The sequence below is a fragment of the Chaetodon trifascialis genome, chromosome 9 (genome assembly GCF_039877785.1).
Source record: "Chaetodon trifascialis isolate fChaTrf1 chromosome 9, fChaTrf1.hap1, whole genome shotgun sequence".
Taxonomy (NCBI): Eukaryota; Metazoa; Chordata; class Actinopteri; order Chaetodontiformes; family Chaetodontidae; genus Chaetodon; species Chaetodon trifascialis.
Genome location: NC_092064.1, coordinates 13,695,274 through 13,715,261, shown reverse-complemented (window position 1 = coordinate 13,715,261; position 19,988 = coordinate 13,695,274). Strand labels below are relative to the sequence as shown.

Sequence of the window (19,988 nt, the reverse complement as noted above, 5' to 3'; positions counted from 1 at the left end):
GAACATTGGTGGAAGGACAGACTTTTGATTGACACTCTACAGACTTGCAGAGGCTGCCAAAGGGGACTGTTCATCATCTGTAAACTGCTAGCACTCCATGTACAACCTCGCCAACACCTGCTGTACTGTGGAACATAATTGAACCCTAAACCCTTGGTCCATCCACATTTCACAGGAAATGATTCATGCATCAGAGCAGTCATACACAAAGTCACCATAGTCACTTCAGACTCAGCACACCCACTACATTGCCACAGACTGCTTGTCTGGCTGCAGGCACAGATGCTTGAATCCTCTCCTTGCTAGCCACTAAACATAAATCTGTGCATATTTTTGTGCTATAGAGTGTTTATTCTCCTTCCTGGGTTGTTTCTCTTGTGCGGCTGTGGTTGGGTGATGTTTATGTGTAGTGCCTGTGAACTGATATTACCTTGCAGAGAACAATAGAAATCCACTTTCTTTTGTTTCATGTAAGAAAAAATGGATAAATGTCATCGATACTTTGGCGCGTGTTCCAACGCAACTACAACGTTTGTCTTAACTGCCTTTTGAAATTGAGACTGCGCATTTCTGTGAGGTCTTGGCATCACTCAACACATTTTTGTGATTTCTGTGATGACTTGGCACCACAGATATGTGAGATGTTTTGGCATCATTTTCTTCTCCCTAGAGTTTTGGCACATTGTGGGTTGTAGCTTATTCTGTGATTATCTCATAGCCTGACAGTTATTATACTAATTTTTCAATGAGCAAATCTCATGATCATTTGTGTGTTACTGTGCATCTGCAGTTTCAACAGAGATGACAAATAGATTTGATGTATTTCAAAATAATAGGAATGAAAAAAAGCGTACTCCCTTCCGCTTTGCAGTTCTCATTTCCTGTGTTTTCCCCGTTTTTTCTTAATTATCCATACTGACATGATGGATGCTTGACCTCCCCAACACCCACACATACACACATGCGTGCGCACACTCACATCCACATGTTGTCAGGTGATCAATCTCTTAGCATCTGATGTCATTTCCAGGTTCAAGTGTGTGTGTGGGGGGGCAGTGACAGATAGTGAGACACATATGGTACTTTAATGCTGCAAGCTCCATGAAGATAAATAGATACTAGAGTTAAATACATAGAAGGAGATTGAAATGCAAACATGTAGCGATACATGCACATGTGCATCTTTGCATATGCATGCCAACACACAGTCACATGAGAGCACACACACCTGCCTCTGGACAGGGTGACCTTGGACGCTGTGTATGGAGGGAAGGCGGAGCAAACGAGGACATTACACTGATGAGAGGAGAGGAGGATGTTAGGGATCAGGAGGGGTGAGAGCAAAGAGGTTCAAGGAGGGAAGAGTGGACAGGAGAGAAGGTGGAGGGACGACAGGAGCGAAGGGAAGGAGAGACGACAGGAGGCAAAGGAGGGAGGTGAGATGAGAGAGGGAGGGAGGGAGTGGAGGATCTGTTTCTGGGACGGCCAAGGCAGTGAAATGCTGCAGTGAAGCCACACAGCTGAGCCGGTCCGAACACAGCGACTGAGAGACACTGAGCTCTCAGCCCCTTCCCTCTCTCTGTCTCTGTCTCCATACCTCCATCCTCTCCCACCCACCACTTTCACCTCACACTCTGATTAACCTTCCTCTCACCCCATACTTCGACCTGCTCTATCCCCCTCCCTCTTCCCCTCCCTCCCTCTCTCCCTCTCTCTCTCTCTCTCTCTCTCTCTCTCTCTTTGCACCAGCCGGTGAGTGAGCAGATTTCAGAAAGCATCCTGAGTGGAGGAGGACAAGTGGGGTGGGCCTCTCTCTACCTCTCGTTTTCTTCTGTCCTTCCTCTTTTTCTTCATCTGAGCTGGTCAATCTGTCTTCTCCAATACCCATCCTCTTTTTACCTTCATTTTGTTGGTTTTTACATATTGTCGCATGCTTTTAACTCGCTGTTATTTCCACTGTACCTGTCTTTGCATGCCTTTCCTCTCTTTCTCCTATCTGTTTTGTCCCCGCGGTTTGTGCTCCTCTTGTCTGTCCGTCCATCCTGTCTGTCGGTGGGGAGCAGGGACCATCAAAAGGTGAGTTCTGTCTAAAGTTAAGAGCAGGTCTCTCGTAGCCTACATACTGATTCACAGGCACACACATGCGCACGTATCTGCTTTGGAAGTTAGAGTGGTATGCAGCAGGCTTCAGTGTTGGTATGTAATGAGTCCTGTGCAGGACATGCAGCCGGCCTCTCTGTGGAGATTTTGTGTTGGAGGCTTGCAGCCTCACAGTTGGTGTTGTTGTGTAGCCTTGTATGGTCTCATGGTTCGGAGTTGGATGTTAGGAGGGTAGTTGGAAACCGGTGATGATTTGCTTGATGCTGGCAAGATGTTGGCTTGGTGTGGAGAAGATTTAACTGCAAAAAAAAAAAGTTAAAAAAGGTTGCAATTTGTGTATGTGTGTGTGTGTGGACCTGCAACGAGAACATTAAAATACTCCTATATGGTCTCTTCTTTATCACTGGCTGTATACAACCAGAAGAAAGTTTCCTGTAATCTTCTAATCTGATACCATCTTATCAATTTAAGTGCATAAAATGTGTCCTACTATTATCGTGGCCATGATGTAATTTTTATTTTCTTTATTGTGGTTTTAGGAAATGAAGGTTTAATAATTACCTCCATGGTTGTTTCTTGAATATGATTTTTAATAAACTGCAGACTATGCTGTTTATATGGGGTGCTCCAGTATATTGATTTTTAATAATGCTAAATTCTAACTCATCATATAATACAAATAACATGCTTGAAGAAAAGATGGATATCATTTATTTTCACACTCTGTGCCTCTCATAGACAGTCTGCACAATAGTCTGTTTTACTATAGCGTCTATGTTGTTTTAAGTGACACACGTCTGTGAACTATGGTGATTATCAATGAAACATTTCTTAGGCTGCGTTCAGACAACAGCAATGTGTGAAATGACACAGACCCCTTCTTTCCGAGCGAGGTCACTGTGCTGACGCAGTGGGGATGCGAAGGCAGCTCTGTCAAAAAAAAAAAAAAATCGCAAGGTCACCCAGAAAAAGTTGAACCAGTCTCAGCTGTTATCATAACGTTCTGCATCGTCATACGAAGCGGTGCTGCACTGGTCAATCAAAGATGTCTAAGAGCACAGCTGGTGGACTGCTTTGTGCAACACAAATGCCATTGTCCTGCCATTTATCTCTGGATTGTTGCAGTTAAAGATTAAATGATTGTCACCTGGATAACTTTTCCACAGAACAGTGAAATAAACTGCCCTGTATTACCTGATGTCTGATAAGCCTTCAAACTAGGCTTAGGTTCAGGCTGTTGGTGGTCTGGGTTATAGCTCAGAACCAGAATGAATCCTGTTTGTCTGCAAAAGCTGAAAATACATACTCTACATTCACAAAGTCACCTCTGGCTAATTCTCAGTGGTGCAGCTCCAGGTTGTCCTCTCTGGTGAGATCAGCTTGCAGCTTTCTGGGTTTCAGACTAGTTACTGCTCACATACATATAATACCTGCGCTGTAGTACTGTCAAAGACAAATGCACAATTCTCTATCATACACTGTAAGTGATGTACCAGTCTGTTACAGTTAAGTAAAATGTACAGCATTGCCACTGTTTTGTAAACTCAATGAAACACCGGGAGGTGAAAGATATGAGGGGATGAAAACAGAGTAAGGTGGGACAGAAAGTTTCAAATTGGCCGACCAGCTTTGTCCCTTCTGGGGCCTGTCTGTGTGGAAACTGCACGTCTCCTCGTGTCAGCATCCTCTGGGTTTTTTTGGTTTCCCTCCACAGTGTAGTTGTAAATGGTTGTTGGTCTATAGATGCCAGCCCTGTGACAGACACAGTGTTTCTTGACCAGTGTGAGCTGGGATAGCCTCAGGCAACCTTGAACTGGATGAGTAGGCATAGATAATGGACAGATGGATAAAAAGAAAAGTACAAAAAAACTGTCTTTTCCTAAATCATCTTTATTTAAAATACATAATGTAATGACAGCTACTTGTTCAGAAGCAGCATAGTGCAAGCATTAGTTTGGTGTTCACTAACATTTAAAGTGATACAAGAGCAACTATTCAGGGCAAACTCATAGCCAAAGGTGGGAAACAGTGATGCACAATGATAAAACTGTCTAGTACATGAAACAGTATTAATGGTTGCTTAATTGTTTCTGATTGAGAAATACAGTATATACACTATACAGTGATGCATGTGACTTCATAATGCCGACAAACCTTTTGGGTAAAAACTGCAGTAAAATGTCAGCCTGTCATCACGTTATGGGTCAACCATACAAACCCTGCCACTTACAACATGCATGACCACACACAGACAACAGTGTCCCACAAAATGTGACAGAATCAGGGTTCTCCCAACCAAGCAATGGTGCGATTACTAACGTTTTGTCTAATATATCGATAAATTGCCGTTTTATTGTTGTTTTTCAAAGTATTATTCACGTTAAAGCTCCAGTGTGTAGGATTAAGGGGGATCTAGCGACAGATACAATTATGCTTTCATTAATCACCTGAAAATAAGAATTGAGTTTTTGTTACCTTGAAATGAGCCCTTTATATCTACAGAGGGAGGAGTCCTCTTCCATGAAATCCACCATGTTGCACCACACGTTTCTACAGTAGCCCAGAGTGGACAAACCAAACACTGGCTCTAGAGAGCCTTACGCATGTAAGGGCATTGGTGAGGTGAGGGGAATCCTACACACTGGTCCTTTAAATGACCATATTAGCTTTATTGATTAGCACAGCAACTTACAATCAGGAATATTATATTACTGTATTGTCAAAGATGTGCTTTTGATATTTCAGGGAATCTCACAATACAGCATCTGTAAACACAAGTCACAAAAACATAAACAATTCAAAGAAGTGATAGGCCGAAACACAGGCACTATCCACAGCTAGCCATCTTGAGACATTACAGGAGAAGATCAACAAAGCTCACATGCTGTGCCGTGTAAATTCAACATTAAATAGCGATCAGGTATCTCATTAAGAGAATATTTTTGTTTAACATTTAGGGTGCTTCAATCAAACAAATAGAGTGCCAACAAATTTTCCCATTTAACCATACAATCACCATGCCATGTTTCTTATACAGGAGCCTCCAATATACCATCTTAATAAAGTGAGCTTTATATGTTTTCCTCATTTCCACTATATTCACATGCTCTCCACTGTGATTATATTAGAATTGGCACAAATGTGCTAATGTGCAAAACAATATGTACAGTTTTAAACAACACCGCTGTTGAGGTAAAGACATTATTTTGGAGACAGAGCTTTTAGAACTGATATACACACTAAAAAGTGTTTTAGTTACTGAGGTGCAATGGCTCAAAGGGTTTCTTTTAAAATCTCTATAAAACCAGTTTGAATAAAAACTAAACAAAACAATAGATTAGAAGTCTTGGTTTTCTTTCATGATATGAAATACTGAATGCTTAATTGTTTCTGGATATTTTACAGGAGGCAGATGAAACTCGTCAAAGTGCAACCAAACACCTCTGACACTATGAAGTACATATTCAAGCTAAATACATACACATGTATCAAAAAAATCAAAATAAAATCCAGGCATTAGTATACTTCATAAATGGTGCAACCTGAATGCTACATAGACTGAAAGCTTAAACATGCTTCGACTGACTCACGCTGCTGTGGTTTTCTGGGAAATTTAACGGAATACAACAAAAGTTTCTCACTTTTTTAGAATATTTTTTCTGTTTGATATGCACTGTTCGACATGCTTTCATGGCAGTATAGTACACTGTACATGCTTCAGTCTCAACAATAACAAATTCTACCTGTTTTGGTGGATAATGACAGTTCGTAGTAAGACACTAACCAACCAAACGTTTGTCAGAATGCTCTTCTCTGTTAGTCATAAATATATATTTCATTTGGATCATTTGGTATTATTTCCTGTACTGCTGTCTGTAAATGAGACTCATCTCTCTGTGTGTGATATGGGTCATGGTTTGGGTTAATATGTAACTGTGTCTGTGTGTAGTCTTAAGTTTGGCCATCATAAACATTCAAAATGATTGGCATCAACCTGAATCATGTGATTGTGGGTGCAATTTTCATTTTAAACTTTAATATGTTTTTGACAAAAATGCTGTCATGTAGTCAGTTCACTTGACCTGACAGGCTCCTCATCCAGTACTAGCTTTATCTGAATTCTGAGAGGAAAGGTCAACACTGTCACTGACAAATGTTCCTATGCAATATGTGAAAATGTACAATGTACTGCAGTCACAAATATTCTATGTTTTGTCTGGTCTAATACTAAGACTAATTTTAATCTTAAAAATACAGTAAAAGACACCGAACTGAAATCTGTACCTGCTACTAGAACCCCTGCATTCAGGCACACCAACATGCCAGTCCTTAAGGCCAGGATGCAGAAGTTTTGGTCATAGGGGTGGACGGTATAACCAATAATGACACACTGTAAAAATATAAACATTTGTATTTGTATTAGTACAGAACTTACTTGAACTGCAAAGTCCCATAGGTCCTCCAAAAGCATCACTGCAAGTTACTGCACATTAATCAGTGTAGCTGTCCATTCAGGCATTGTCATTGACGGATCAAAACAAATATGAGCCTCCCACGTCCCTTTTACACACACGCACGCACGCACACACACACACACACACACACACAGACAGCACTTCTGCATGCTAACAAAAAGCGAATGAGGAAATGATAACAGATGAAGGACAGAGACAGGACCAAAAGATAAAGAGATTACTGGAAAACATGTTGCCTTTTTACAACAGTAGGAGAAGCAACAACGGTAAATAATGCAATAAATGATGGCTAAATTTCATTTAGCTGCTTCAGTTTCAGGGTCCTGGTGTTGTTCATACTGGCTCACAGTCACACTGAGCCAGTGTGTCTGAAATTGCCTCCTTGTTCGTTCATTTACTTCTCCCAAAATAAAAGACTTATTGTGCGGTTATTCTCATTAATCACCATCATTTTGTGTCTATGTTCATAATGTATTGTGGGATTGTTAGTAGAAAGTAGTGCTTATATTTTCCAACCAAAAAAGAAAAGGCAGAGGGTAAATGTAATGCACTACATAGTAAATCGGGTATTCAAGTATCGAGTATTTTGGACAGAGCTATTGTCAGGATTTAGTGGGACACTTGAATTGAACAGCCATTGTTCTATCTTCGCTACTGTGACAAGTCAAAATGTGTGCTGTGAAAAAGGTCTAAAAAAAAAAGAAAGAAAAGAAAAAACCTCCACAGGTTGAGGAATGTTTGAGAAGCTCTCCGGCTCTGACACAAGTAGACATCACAAGGCGTACAGACATCATTTGGCTGAGTCACTGACTATTAGTAAGAAAAGCCAGCAGTGGAAGAATATGAACTAACTGCGCATCTATGTTAAGACATGGTGCCTGTACAGGCAGGTGAGAGACATGGCTTTAAGGCAATATTGGACAAAGCTGGATTCACAGTATGTATGAAACATTTCACATGTCAGACAAAATCCCGACGTGGGACTGCGAGAAGGTGGAGCAAACAACCATCATACAAAAAATATACACACAACCTTCTGCTCTGCAGTGCAGTGAGCTTTTAACGTCCAGGCGCTGCCTCCACAACCAGTGCTAAAGTTGTTAATCGGCAATTAATAATAGATTATAACTTCAGGCAAGAACATGCTATGATCCTGTTACCATTCCAATTTCAAACTATACTGTCAATAAAATTGTACCACTGTATAATGCACCACTGCAGCTATAAATATTAGGTCATACCGCCCAGCCCTAGCCTGTCATATAGTTTGCTATGAAAATACCATTCCTTATCATGGGCTAGACTGCTAATGCCACCGATATTGGCTTGTAGCTATGGATAATGTCATGTGTGTTTAGTGGGTAAGTTGCAGAAAAGTGTTCCCTGGTTTATTACAAGGAAAAAAAGACAGATCACACGCAGACATATAGAAATACGCACGCACACATAGATACATTCAGTACACCCGCACACACAAAGAAGCACACTTGCGTGCACTGGCATGCACGCACACACGCGCACACATGCAGAAGGGATGGAAGTATCAGTGGATGATTGGTTACTATAGATCTTCAGGAAGGGGGTGCACATGTCTGAAAGAAAAGAGAGAAAGAGAGAAAGCATGATTTCACCTAAACTAGTAATATGCTTGGTAGATTCCCATGTTTGCAAATAAGCCTCTCTAGAGATAAAGCCAGCAGGTGGAGAGATCTGGGGCATAACACACACTTGCACACACATATTGTGTACATATTTATTTTTACCACTTTTCAGGGCACAGCACAACTGCAGTCCTCTTTTCATGGAGAGGGCATATCCAAGTTAGACTGTTGATGATTAAGTACAGGTTTGCCACAGCATTGCAATTTCTGTGGCCAAATGAATTTCTTATTGTAGCATGTAATGTGCAAAGGAAACAGTGTTGTGCATGTTTGGTTTGTTTTGGATGGATCTTTTACTGAATTTATTTTACTAGTATTTTCTATTCGTCTCCATACTGTCAAAGTCAAGTTAAGCTCTACAGCAGACATGGAGTTCATGACAGACAACAACAACAGTCCAGACAGGGTGACACGAGCCGGTATTTACCAGAGGAGGTGTTGGGGTAAGGGCTCCACAGGCCGCGGGTTCAATCAGATGACCCAGCTATGGTTGTCTATAAATATTGGAGAAGAGATGCCCTTTCAGTGAGTAGAGGGAGGAGGTTTGAGCTTGGTAATCCAATCACAGGTCAGAAGGAGTTATGGACTGCTTAAGCCAAAGACACAGTTATGTCTGCATTTATATCTGTTTTTTTTTTTTTTTTGTGCAGCAACTTGGACAAAAACTGTTGTATACACCAGGGCTTAGGTAGATAAAACCTATACTGTGAATCTGCACAGTAAGACTGTGTTTTTATTACACTACATCCCAGTGATTTTGGGAACAAGGATAGATCTTTATTTGTCTTGACACTTGGAGATACGTACCATTGATAAGTCCATACTGAAGAAAGATATGAAATAAAACCCCATGACTTGTGGTCTGGGAAATGAAGTTTTAAATGTAGTTTTAAAAACTGAAGAATGTTAAGTTTAATTGAGGTCCACAAAAATGGGCAGTGGTATACACGTCGACTCCTAGTTGTGTGCTGCTTATGACAGTTGGCATGATGGTGATGATGATGATCACTCTTTCTACTGTCAGGAAGCACTTACACAGCATTTTTGACTGCCACACAGCATGCCGCTGTTAAATTTTGGTACACAGCTGTTCCACTGACAGGTGACACTGTCCAGCAGCAGGTACTGTGTAAAACTCATAGGATATGTCATAACATACTGGAAGATAACCATGCCTTGTAGGCAAACTGTCACTGTAGTTGGTGGCCAGCATGTTACAGTACGTAACTTCTGTGTTAAATGTGCAAAATGCTACTGATTTGACAAGGAACGCTTAATGAGTGATGGCATATCATTATCAGCAGTGGAATATGGCAGTAAAAATCAGTATATGCTGGAGGGGAGTGGCAGCTGCCATCACTAAAATGTCATGTTGTTTCTAAGTAGCTTGTGCCAGTAGAACTGAACCTGCAAACCTAGCATGGAGCTTGAGGATTCATGTTAAAGTGATATTTCTTACTTGGTTCCCTCCTCTGCAACACCTTCAGCCTCCAGCTTTCCCTCCTCCTCCATCTTCTCCTCTGAAATCAGTTCCTGTTTCCGGTGTCGCCGAAGACATTTCACTACTACCATGGAAAGGATCAGCAGAGCTAACGCTCCACCCACTGATGCCCCGATCGCAACTGCAATGGTTGAATCCCTTGGAGGGGGAACTGAGGAGAGGAGAGGGTTAGTAGACAAAGGATGGAGACAAGTGCAATGCTGGCTAAAAGCTCCACTGGGCTGATTAAACAGAGTGGAAAGAAAGTGCTGCTGAGTTAGCCTGTCTCACATGTAAGTGTGTGTGTGTGTGTGTGTGTGTGTGTGTGTGTGTGTGTGTGTGTGTGTGTGTGTGTGTGTGTGTGTGTGTGTGTGTGTGTGTGTGTGCGCGCAAAAGAGATGGTGAGAGACCAAGTCCAGCCTCTTGTTGGTCATTAATAAGTAACAAGCTGACTCATCACCAGTATGTTCTCACGCTCTAGGAAACACACACACACAGTTACATACACAGTATGTTATATGTGACTATTGCATGGCGTTTATCCTTTAAATACACTGGCAGAGAGAGCTCAAACCACTGCAAAACACAAGCAAAGGATGGTCACTTTCCAACAGACACACTACAGTCACATTTAGAGGTCTTTAATAGGTCTAGATTCTGGATTCTTGCTCCAGTATTTAAAACATATATTTGGACACAATGTGGCATTACATGTCATCCATTTGCAGCTTGTATCAGCTTGCACAGTGACGTGGACCTGTGTAAACAGCAATCTGTGCAAACCTGCAAATGGGAGTGTTTTTAGCCATATTTTGGCGCTACTATGAAAATTATTCATGAGCCACAACTGCTATCAGCTTGCAGTGAAGCTGGTTCTGCCTCTCTCTTGACAGAAGAAAATGGCCGCTCAATCTGAGGCAAGTGGCGTACATGCCTGATGTAGACCAGTAGCAGAACGAAGTCAGTATTTGTTTTAATGCATGGTTCATTCAGAGCTTGTGAAATGGGGAATGGGATCAAAACAGTCTATTTTCATGCTGTTGCAGCTCTAAATATTTGTGACACAAGTTTTTTATAGTAGCACTCTTAAAAATGTATTTCCTGAGGGACCGTAATATGAGCTAGAACAAAATCAGGGAGTGTATCTTGGAGGCGAATGTTCCGATTTATAGATAATCATCTTTATCTAGCTTCAGAAACTGGGGTTAGTATCTTACGTTTGGTAACAACTTTGAGCTGTATGATCCCACGGCCCTGGATGCGGTCTGGGGGGTTTCTCACATAGCAGTTGTAAACCCCCTCATCCTCCAGCTGCACATCTGATAGGGTGAATGACAGGTCGTTCTTATCCAGGTTCCCAGCAAACATGACCCTGTCTCCAAACCGGTCAGAACGCAGAGGCACCATTCCTTTTTTCTTAGAGTACGTCATGAACTATGGAGAGAGAGAGCGAGAGTTCATACTGGTTTTGAGTTTTAAGATGTAACCACCCGAGTTGCATAAAGACGAATAATTTACCATCTCTTCTGTGTCGTTACGTGATTCTTGGTAGGTCCAGTTCATGGCAAACTTGGCAGTATTCATCTTATAGCAGGAGGTAAATATGCATTGGATTTTGACGGTTGTTCCATTGAGTGCATTAATGTAACTGGCCACGGACACATCCATGCTTGAACAACCTGTGGATAAAAACAACACCAGTGTTAATAGCGCTAGCGCCACCAGCAAAAATGACATCTATAAGGAAGGGAAATCTAAATAATAAAAGAAATTCAGTGTTCAAATTTTGGTACGGGAAGATTTTTTTCAGTTAATATCTATGTGCTAACAGTGTTCAACTGAGATCTCATGTCTAAATACCAAAGTCAGTAAAGTCACTAGTCACTGATCTTAAAGGCAGTGTGAGTTGGAAAGCCTTTTCTGAGCTTGTCGAGATGAGCTGAAAGACATCTGATTTTTGACTCAAAGTCATCAAGGTATCAAGGTTCAAGGCTGTAAAATGAAATGTAAGTTATAGCCCCTTCATGCTGTACACACAGAACACATACACAAATATTTAAGTTAAAATAGAATAAAATAAAATAAAAAAATAACAAAACAGAATATAGAGGTACTTATATACATACACATCCTGAAAGCATGGACAGTACGTACAATGTCAGCGTACAGTTTCCAACATGTCCTAACACCTGAACAACTGAAGAGGTCGACATATATTAAACAACATGTGTCACCGCTGGTCAGTGCCAGTGACAGGCTGGTGTGAAGAAGGCAGACCTTTGTCAACCAGACCTTCAACTCACGTCATTAATGTTGTGAAATAGTTTAGGCGCCAAAACTCCTTGGTTAGGTTTAAAGTAAGTGTTACTATGATGTACAAATGTAATGTAAGTACAGCTTTGTAATACGTACATAATTTGTATAAAGTGTGTGTAATCGCGCACATTATGAAGTGTACTTTTCTTGGCTAGGATATGTTAGGGCTCCGTGTTCAACCAAACATGCTGCAAAACAAACAGATTTTTACTTTTCATAGAACACTGAGCAAAAAGTGCAAATCATCAGCAGTTCCAACTTCCCGGTATGTCATGAGGATGTGGGTTTTCATGTAAGTGCTGAATCTGTCTTTCAGGCTGGCAGTCATTTGATGTGAATTCCTCAACTCGCAGAACAGATTTAAATGTGGGCAAGTCCAGCAAAGTGATTGGAGATCAAGCAGTATGCGTGCTACATACTTCTCAATTCCAGTGAAATCCGTTCAAAACACAGACAGAATACAGAAAGTGGCATCTTTTGTTCAGTCAGCATAAACCTCCATATCATAAACGGCTTTGCAATGGCTCTGCCTCGAGAATAAAAAGCAGGCTTCCGTACAAGGTTCCACAACAACTAATATTTGTGTGGAGAGTTTAGCATTATTTCAGTTATCTATCGCTGCAGAGGAAGCTGACATCCATGTGGAAACACAGGTATTTCAGCTTTGAAATCATTATTCGTAGTATTAAAATGCAGCATGTAAGCTTTATCATAGGTAGCAATGGAAAGGCAGTATTCAAGTATTCAGACCGTATTCAGAGTAATCCCAACCACTGCAGTTGTTTAAGTCATCAAGAGGGAAGGCAGGAAGGCGTATTCTTAAATTCGGAGCACTGAAAGAGAACAAAACAGTCTACAATGGAAGTAAAAAGCATGTAACTGCATAGAATGTAACTTGAAATGAAATTAAAGTATCATTTAGTTTCCTCAAGTTTCCTCCTCCTCTTTAACGTTATGCCTCAGCATGGGCTTACACTCCCCAGACAGAATCTGTGCCTCTCTCTCACTGTGAGTGTGTGTGTGTGTGTGTGTGTGTGTGTGTGATGGGACTCTGCACCATTCTCTCTCTGCAGTCGGGTGTTTCTGGCTCCCTTCCCACTGCTGCTGCATCACTCTACAGGCCTGCCTCTCTGCACCACACACACACACACACACACACACACACACACACACACACACACACACACACACACACACACACCATATGTATAATTTACACACACACACGCACAATTTTCCATGCACGCAGGTCACCACAGTCAGGTGTCTTGTGATGCTGCGTAGCACCTGCTTCATGCTCTCTTTCTCCTTCACACACACGCACACACAGACTCATGCATACACACCCTCCTACAAGGTGTGCATTGTCAGCAGTGAGCTAAACATGCTGGCTGTGCTACGTCAATGTCATCCCTGCATACTGTCCTGTACACACAGCTAACACCGACACATTCGAGCCGACACTGCTGTTACTGACACGCATTAAGCACTGCGTACACATGTGCCTTTGCTCCGACAGCCCATACGCAGACATACAGTGTGACGAACAGTTTGATCCAGGCTCCTGCTGACTCAGCGGTCCTGTGGATAGTGAGAAAGAGAGGCAGATGCAGACACGGAGAGAGACAGAGACTTGCTAACAGATGAAATACTGCAGTGAAGCAGCCTCATGTGACTCCTCCCTCTCTCTGCCCCTCCCTCGTTCCTCTCCCATCTTTGTCCACCTCTCTTGCCTCCTCTCACGCCTCTCTCCTACAACCTCCTCTGTCCGACCCCTCTACTACCTTCAAAATTACAGTTTTTCTCTTCGTCCCCATCCTCCCTTTCCAGTGCTGCATACATTTCTCTCTCTTACTCCCTCAGTTTTCCTCCATCGTTCCTGACTCTCACAAGGTCAATGCAGAGGAAGAAGGTAAAACGTACGTAGGTCTGTTGCACCATCTTTCCTCTGTCCTCCCTATTCTTATCCAACAACAAGTGACCACCTTTTCATTAGGTCTTAGGTATGCACATTATCCTTATTCGCAGCACAGGTACATATTGACACACACAAATGTATTATACCTACATTTATTCATTTAATAGAGGGGAATCAGTGAGAATAGGTAAAACCTGACTGCCAACCTCACAGAGAGAAAGTACAGACAAACAGATACCACATGCTCCTCAAACTACAATCCTTGGATAATCTAGGAGGATTTCGATAAATATAACTGATTTTTTTGGTTTGTTTGTTTGGTGTTGTAGCCTAAACCATCATCACCACCACCCACTTTCAGCTCTCAATCCAATTAGGCATCTGTAGGATGGCATGGAAAAAGCCTTTCAGGGTGGGAACGCTCTGAAGACCAACTTGACAAATCCACAGACAACAGCTTTTGAAGGTCTTTACTAAAAGTAATTTAAAGCTGCTTTAAGGGCACAAAGGGCTGCAGCTAAGTATTCAGAGGATGTTCCAAAAAAAAAAAAAAAGACTTTAGGCTCTATTTTCATGGCGATCATGTTCTCGGCCTGGGTTGTACAATCCCTAAAAAAGTCACTTGTTTTGGTGTTGAAGATAGTTCTGACAGGACTTATTGTGTAAGAGCTGCTGGTCCTGAGTGGTTTAACGTATTTCATGCTGGTCATGAGTGTGCTCACACTTCAGGGTTATCAAACGAGCACCTGCCGTCTTGTTTTTAAAGCAGCCAACTATCTTTAGAGGACTAAGCAGCACTGTGTGGCATCCCTCAGATTGTTGTCCAGGATGGGTCTTTTAAGTGGCCGCCTGGACCCTGATGCGTTTTCGGCGTCTGGCCTCTGATCGCCACGTCCTTAGAGCCAGAGTTCACCACAAGCCTCTACAAGGCACTTTAACTGAGAGCACTTATAAATTCTTTATATGTCCCCGGGGCTACATAGGCTTAATGATGATGGCATCACAGTGAGTTAAAGCATAACATCAATGCCTGATCCCAGATTGGTGGCTGGTGAAAAAACAATTAAATTCCAAGGTGCTCTCAGTGAGGCTGACATTTTTCACATACACTGAGCTTTCACTCCTGCTGCTGCTTGGCATCTGAACACTTGCTTAGAGAGACAAGTGATACAATTGACAAGTTAAAACTGAGCCTTTGATATTTTGATGACTTGCTGCAAATTGAGGGTAGCAGTAGGTGGTCGGTCAGCATCGCTCAGCCCGGTCTGCACAGTTTTTGGGTTGAGTGTTACCACTTTTTATACTTCTCTCCTCTTGCACCAGAGGGACGTTGCTGTAAAGGTGAATCATGAGCTATTTTTGCAGCTTCGCTATAAAGTTCTACTTAACAAAACCTGTGAAGCCTTTGCAGCATGCTACCTTCCAACTGTTTGAAGTCAGATGTTGTTTAGTTGTGATTCAGTTCTGTTCAGTGCTGCTGGCTTAGCTCTGGTGCCCCCTGCTTTGGAGGAAGTTCCACTGCATTCTGCACACTGCAGCACTCTACTCTCAGGTGCTAAAAGAGGGTTTGGGGGGTGGGGGAGTCAGCAGTCAGTACAGCTCATAACAAAAAACATGACATCCGTCAGTAATTCCTGGAGGACTTGCAGGAATCCTGTGGGCAGGACATGCTTTTCTCTGATTATGTAATGCCATTAGAGTGAGACTGCAATCAGTCTCAGAACCCTATAAGTAATTAACAAAAACAGTGCTGTGTGAGACTGCAGCCTCTTTGTGTGATATGTTACTGTAATATTATCTGAACACTACTACATATGGGAGACAAAAACAACACAGAGACAAGGACAAGAATGTACTAACCAGCGTTATTTCCCTGCCGTGTCATTGGCATAATAATGGCACAAGCCCACACTCTTACACTCTGGTAAAAGAGTATGCTAGATAGCAAACAACATGGGAAATATCAGCCAGGAAGAGTTGAAAGGTTCTTTTCACTTCTTGTCCTCCTCTCCCCTCCTCTCTTTTACTGTTATGCATTATTGACAGTTGTATCTTCTTATACTAGAGTCAGAAAGTCTGGCTGCTTTAAGATACTGCAGAGTTTAACTTTCAAAAGGCACTCACAGGGTTTGAGTGGAATCGACAGCAGATATACAGCCACCATGCAAATACACAGACATACACCTGCACAAAGACCTCTTTTTTTGGATGGTGTTAGTGTTAAACACATCAGTAGCTGTCCTACGCTTTAAAAAAAATTATCATTTAATAATGAAGCCTGTCTCACAAAGATACCAGGGGATACATTCTTATACAGCGGGACTTGACAGAAAAAAATAGTGACAGTTCAAAACAGAAATGTGGGTGAAAAGTGTGAATGTGAAGATGAACTAAAGGTTTATTGTCAAGTAATTTAAGTGCCTTTGTTACAAGGAACAAGACAATATATTAACTGTAACTTTCTACTCTTATCAACAACCAAGGATCTGGTACATTAGCAGGTCTTTGGTAACACTTGGTATAATGTCATAATGCAAAATCATGTCATTTTGCTTTTGTAAAACACGATGTCTTATGATGCCAGTTGCTCTACTGCTGGAGAAGGTATTTTAAGAAGGTTACTTAAATCATAAAGGCTATGATTAACGTCACTTAGATAACAAACAATTTTTCAAGGATAAAATAAGACTTTGACTCAAACATAATTCAAATCATTGATGTCATTAATAATTGCAACAAACACTGTGTCATAAAATGTTTCTTATATTCTGTGGTGATCTGATTCCTCTGTACTTCCTAACGCCACATAAGGGCTGCATTTAGCCTGTCTGATGTCAACGGAAGTGTACTTTAAGTGCACGCCTTTCCTTTCCAATGTGCTGCTGCCCTCTAGTGCCTCTCTGCAGAAACTGTAACTATGGGGTTACAGAGTAAAATTAAAACACTGCCAGGCAGAAATCACATTGGTGGGAATCTGCAGTACTTTCAGAATCCTTAATAAGTCCATATTACTGATAAACTAGCAGTTAGCATTAGCTGTTTTCATGGGTCGCTGTTTACATCTGTTATTCAGCACATGCAGCATGTAGACATCTTAGATTCTGTGGATAAATATTAATATATTTACACTTACAGCAACTCACTTTTGGTTGATGGGTTTAGATATTTGGTTTTTGATCTGTGGGGTATCTCAAAGTGATAGGGCACCTTGTCAGGTGTATTTTATGCATTATTCTTTCATTTGAACAATAAAGTGCTTGTATGCACTCAGGAGGAATGCAATGATCTTTCAGTTTTTCCTTCAGCATAGGCTTCGTCCTGCTGAAAAGAGAAGGAAATGTGCAATTGCAGCTTAGTAGCAACTTCATGCAACAATGTCCCCCAGCAACAGTCAACTTATGGAAATCTATTTTGAGTTGGCATAAGTGAAAAAGCAAAGGGTGATGACACCATCTAAAAATACGCTGGTCCTCTATGTAATTTCCAAACCATTGAACTCCAACGTTTGATGAGGCGAGGAGACAAAAGGACAATCTGCAGTCAAAACTCAACTCCACTGTCCTCTTGGCTCTCAGTTTTTCCTCACTCGGATTAAAGATGTAGCTCAGTACGGCGTTAAAGTGACGGGGAAATGATGAAACAGGATGAAAAGGACATTTTCCAGGAAACAGTAAAAACTTTTCGTGTAACCTGATTAAAAAAAAAGTTAGGAGGGTGTGTAAAGCATAAATAAAAACACAATGCAACCATTTGCAAATGAACTTTGTTTACCTACAACAGTTGTATGAATGTTCCTGAGCCTATATAGTAACATACAATCATGTGTTCACAAAGTGGTGAACCTCTCTCCTTCCTTGCTTGTGAACGGCAATCATGATACTATCACCAGTTACAGAGGAACCTGTTTACCTGTGGAATGTTCCAAACAGGTGTTTTTGGAGCATTCCGCAACTTCCCCAGTCTTTAGTTGCTCCTGTCCCAACTTGCTTGCATCAAATTCAGAATAAGCACATACTTACAAAAATCAATGAAGTGGATGAGGTCAAACATTCAATTTATTGTCTTTGTACTGTTTTATATGAGCATTGCAGGAAACATTTTGGATACTATAAGCATACAACAATATATAATAGTCATAAGTGTTACATTTTAATCCTTTAAATCAGCACACAGTGATGGTGCTATGACCACTTCTGCTTAGTAGAGAGTAAAAGAGGAAGATTTGATTTTTGTGCATTTGTCCCAGAGAAGAAGAGGCTTTACTGTGGCATCTAATATACAGGAAGCAGCAGGAAGGGGTGGCTTATACAAGTGGATACACCTCACAACACTGGCTTGTATAATGCAGGATGAAGTCAGCTTTTGTTTGTAAATCTCCTGGAGAGCACCGGCTTTGTATTTAAGCCTGTTTGATCATTCTCCACAAAAGCAATGATGCTGAGGGTTTGATCAGATGTGGGTCACACCGTGTTTTGATCTAGTGTTTTTTTTGTTTTGTTTTTTGTAATCTGAATTATCATGGTCTGGTTCATATGTGTTCACATTTGCTCCCTCTTTCATGCACCCATATAAATTCATACTAAGATGACACCATATACACAGGTTTATATGTCTGCTACTGAATACAAGGCCTATAAATATCAACAGCACATTGTTAACACCTCATTATGGGCCTATTTCTACCCATCGCTACCAACACCGAGTCGCAGAGACTTACTGTACACTATCAGTTTGCGTGCAGGCTAAGCCAATATTTATTTTTATATAGTGCATCATAATCCCGTTTAAAGGCTGCCATACACCAGGGCACTAATTTCGCTGTCAACAGAGGCTAAATAGAGGCGTAAGGGGAGAATGAGTCCTCACAAAACTGACCAGAAACCAGCTGGGCTAAAATCGGTCGAGGAAAGCCACAACCATCTGCTAGAAAATGATCTAACAAACTGGGCAAATGCTGGAATAACAATTAACCGACATTATCTCACATTACACCCATTATCCCCTCCCGCCTCTCTCTCTCTCTCTCTCTCTCTTTCTCTGTGAGACACACACACAGTGTCAGATATGAGGGGAAAAGGCCTAAAGATGGAGCAGTGTGTGGAAGCCATCAGCCTATCGAACTGTTGATCCGCGTATCAATGTATGAAAGCATCGATCGGTTTGGCTGTTTTGTCTTACCGGAGAGCAGGAGCAGCAGCAGCAGCGGCGGCAGCGCGGCGCTCAGCAGCTGAACGCCGGAGCTCCTCTTCTCCTGCGCGGGGGAAGACATCTTCATCCTTCTTTTTTATTTTTTTTTAGTATTTTTTTTGTACAAAAAACACGCTTTTATTGCTAGAAAATTTTGTGGACTTACAAAAGATGAAATAGAGCAGCAAGTCTGCTCTTGGTGTGTGCGTTAAAATGCTAAAAACAGTATTTTTGTTTTAGAGGCAGGACATGGCTGGCAGTGGCTGTAGCCTTATGACGGTTGATCTCATGGTTGACGGTTTGTTGGTGGAGGAGGGCAGGAAGAGGAAGTAGAATAAAATGGAGGAGATAACCCTCACACAGTTTATTAACAAATAACTTAGAATGAATGATAAATACACTTAAGTGAAGAAAATAAGCTATAAAGAGAAATAAAGAAATGCACAGTAGGTGACATTCTTGGATAAATGAGAGGAAAAACAAATGTAACCAGCTGTGCATCTAATTTCACTATGTTTCTCAATCAGCTAAAACCCACTTTGGTGTTCTATACTGCAATTTCTTATTCATCTGCAGACAGATCGATTATTATTTTGCCTCGGCTGATTTATCAGTCTCGCTTAATGTGCCATCACGGTCACCAAACTTCAGCCAAACTGAACATGATTAGAGACATTGGAGCAATCGGCACCAAATGAAGGAATGTATTTTGGATAAATGGTCTTCCATCGTCCACTAGAGCTTCATAGACTTGTAGAATAAGGACTGTGGCAGCCCCAGCTTGGACACTTCATGTCAGTGCTTCCTGTCATTTGTTGCTCATGTATGCGTGCATGTAAATCAAGATGACA

The 19,988-nt window shown here is 41.4% G+C and overlaps 1 protein-coding gene across 2 annotated transcripts; it reads right to left on the bottom strand.

Moving 5' to 3' along the window:
• Positions 1 to 3,972: 3,972 nt before the first annotated feature.
• LOC139336698 (sodium channel regulatory subunit beta-2-like) lies at positions 3,973 to 19,434 on the bottom strand. 2 transcript variants are annotated; one of them, XR_011602489.1, is made up of 6 exons: positions 19,129 to 19,425; positions 11,235 to 11,395; positions 10,934 to 11,150; positions 9,696 to 9,888; positions 8,664 to 8,730; positions 3,973 to 8,167 (listed from the first exon to the last, which is right to left on the bottom strand). XR_011602489.1 is itself a non-coding variant. In XM_070970883.1 (5 exons), exons 1-5 carry the CDS (start codon positions 19,223 to 19,225, stop codon positions 8,137 to 8,139), a joined length of 699 nt encoding a protein of 232 aa, XP_070826984.1. In that variant the 5' UTR covers positions 19,226 to 19,434; the 3' UTR covers positions 3,973 to 8,136. The 2 variants fall into 2 exon arrangements, 1 of the variants encoding a protein (XP_070826984.1); XM_070970883.1 differs by lacking the exon at positions 8,664 to 8,730 and having other exon boundaries at positions 19,129 to 19,434.
• Positions 19,435 to 19,988: the final 554 nt, after the last annotated feature.

Excerpts from the sequence above, each read along its gene's own strand:
- LOC139336698 (XM_070970883.1), bottom strand. The coding sequence starts at position 19,225 with ATGAAGATGTCTTCCCCCGCGCAGGAGAAGAGGAGCTCCGGCGTTCAG. Across the intron at positions 11,396-19,128 it reads GCTGCTGCTCCTGCTCTCCG|GTTGTTCAAGCATGGATGTG; the intron begins GTAAGACAAAAC and ends TTTTATCCACAG. Across the intron at positions 11,151-11,234 it reads GTAACGACACAGAAGAGATG|TTCATGACGTACTCTAAGAA; the intron begins GTAAATTATTCG and ends CTCTCTCCATAG.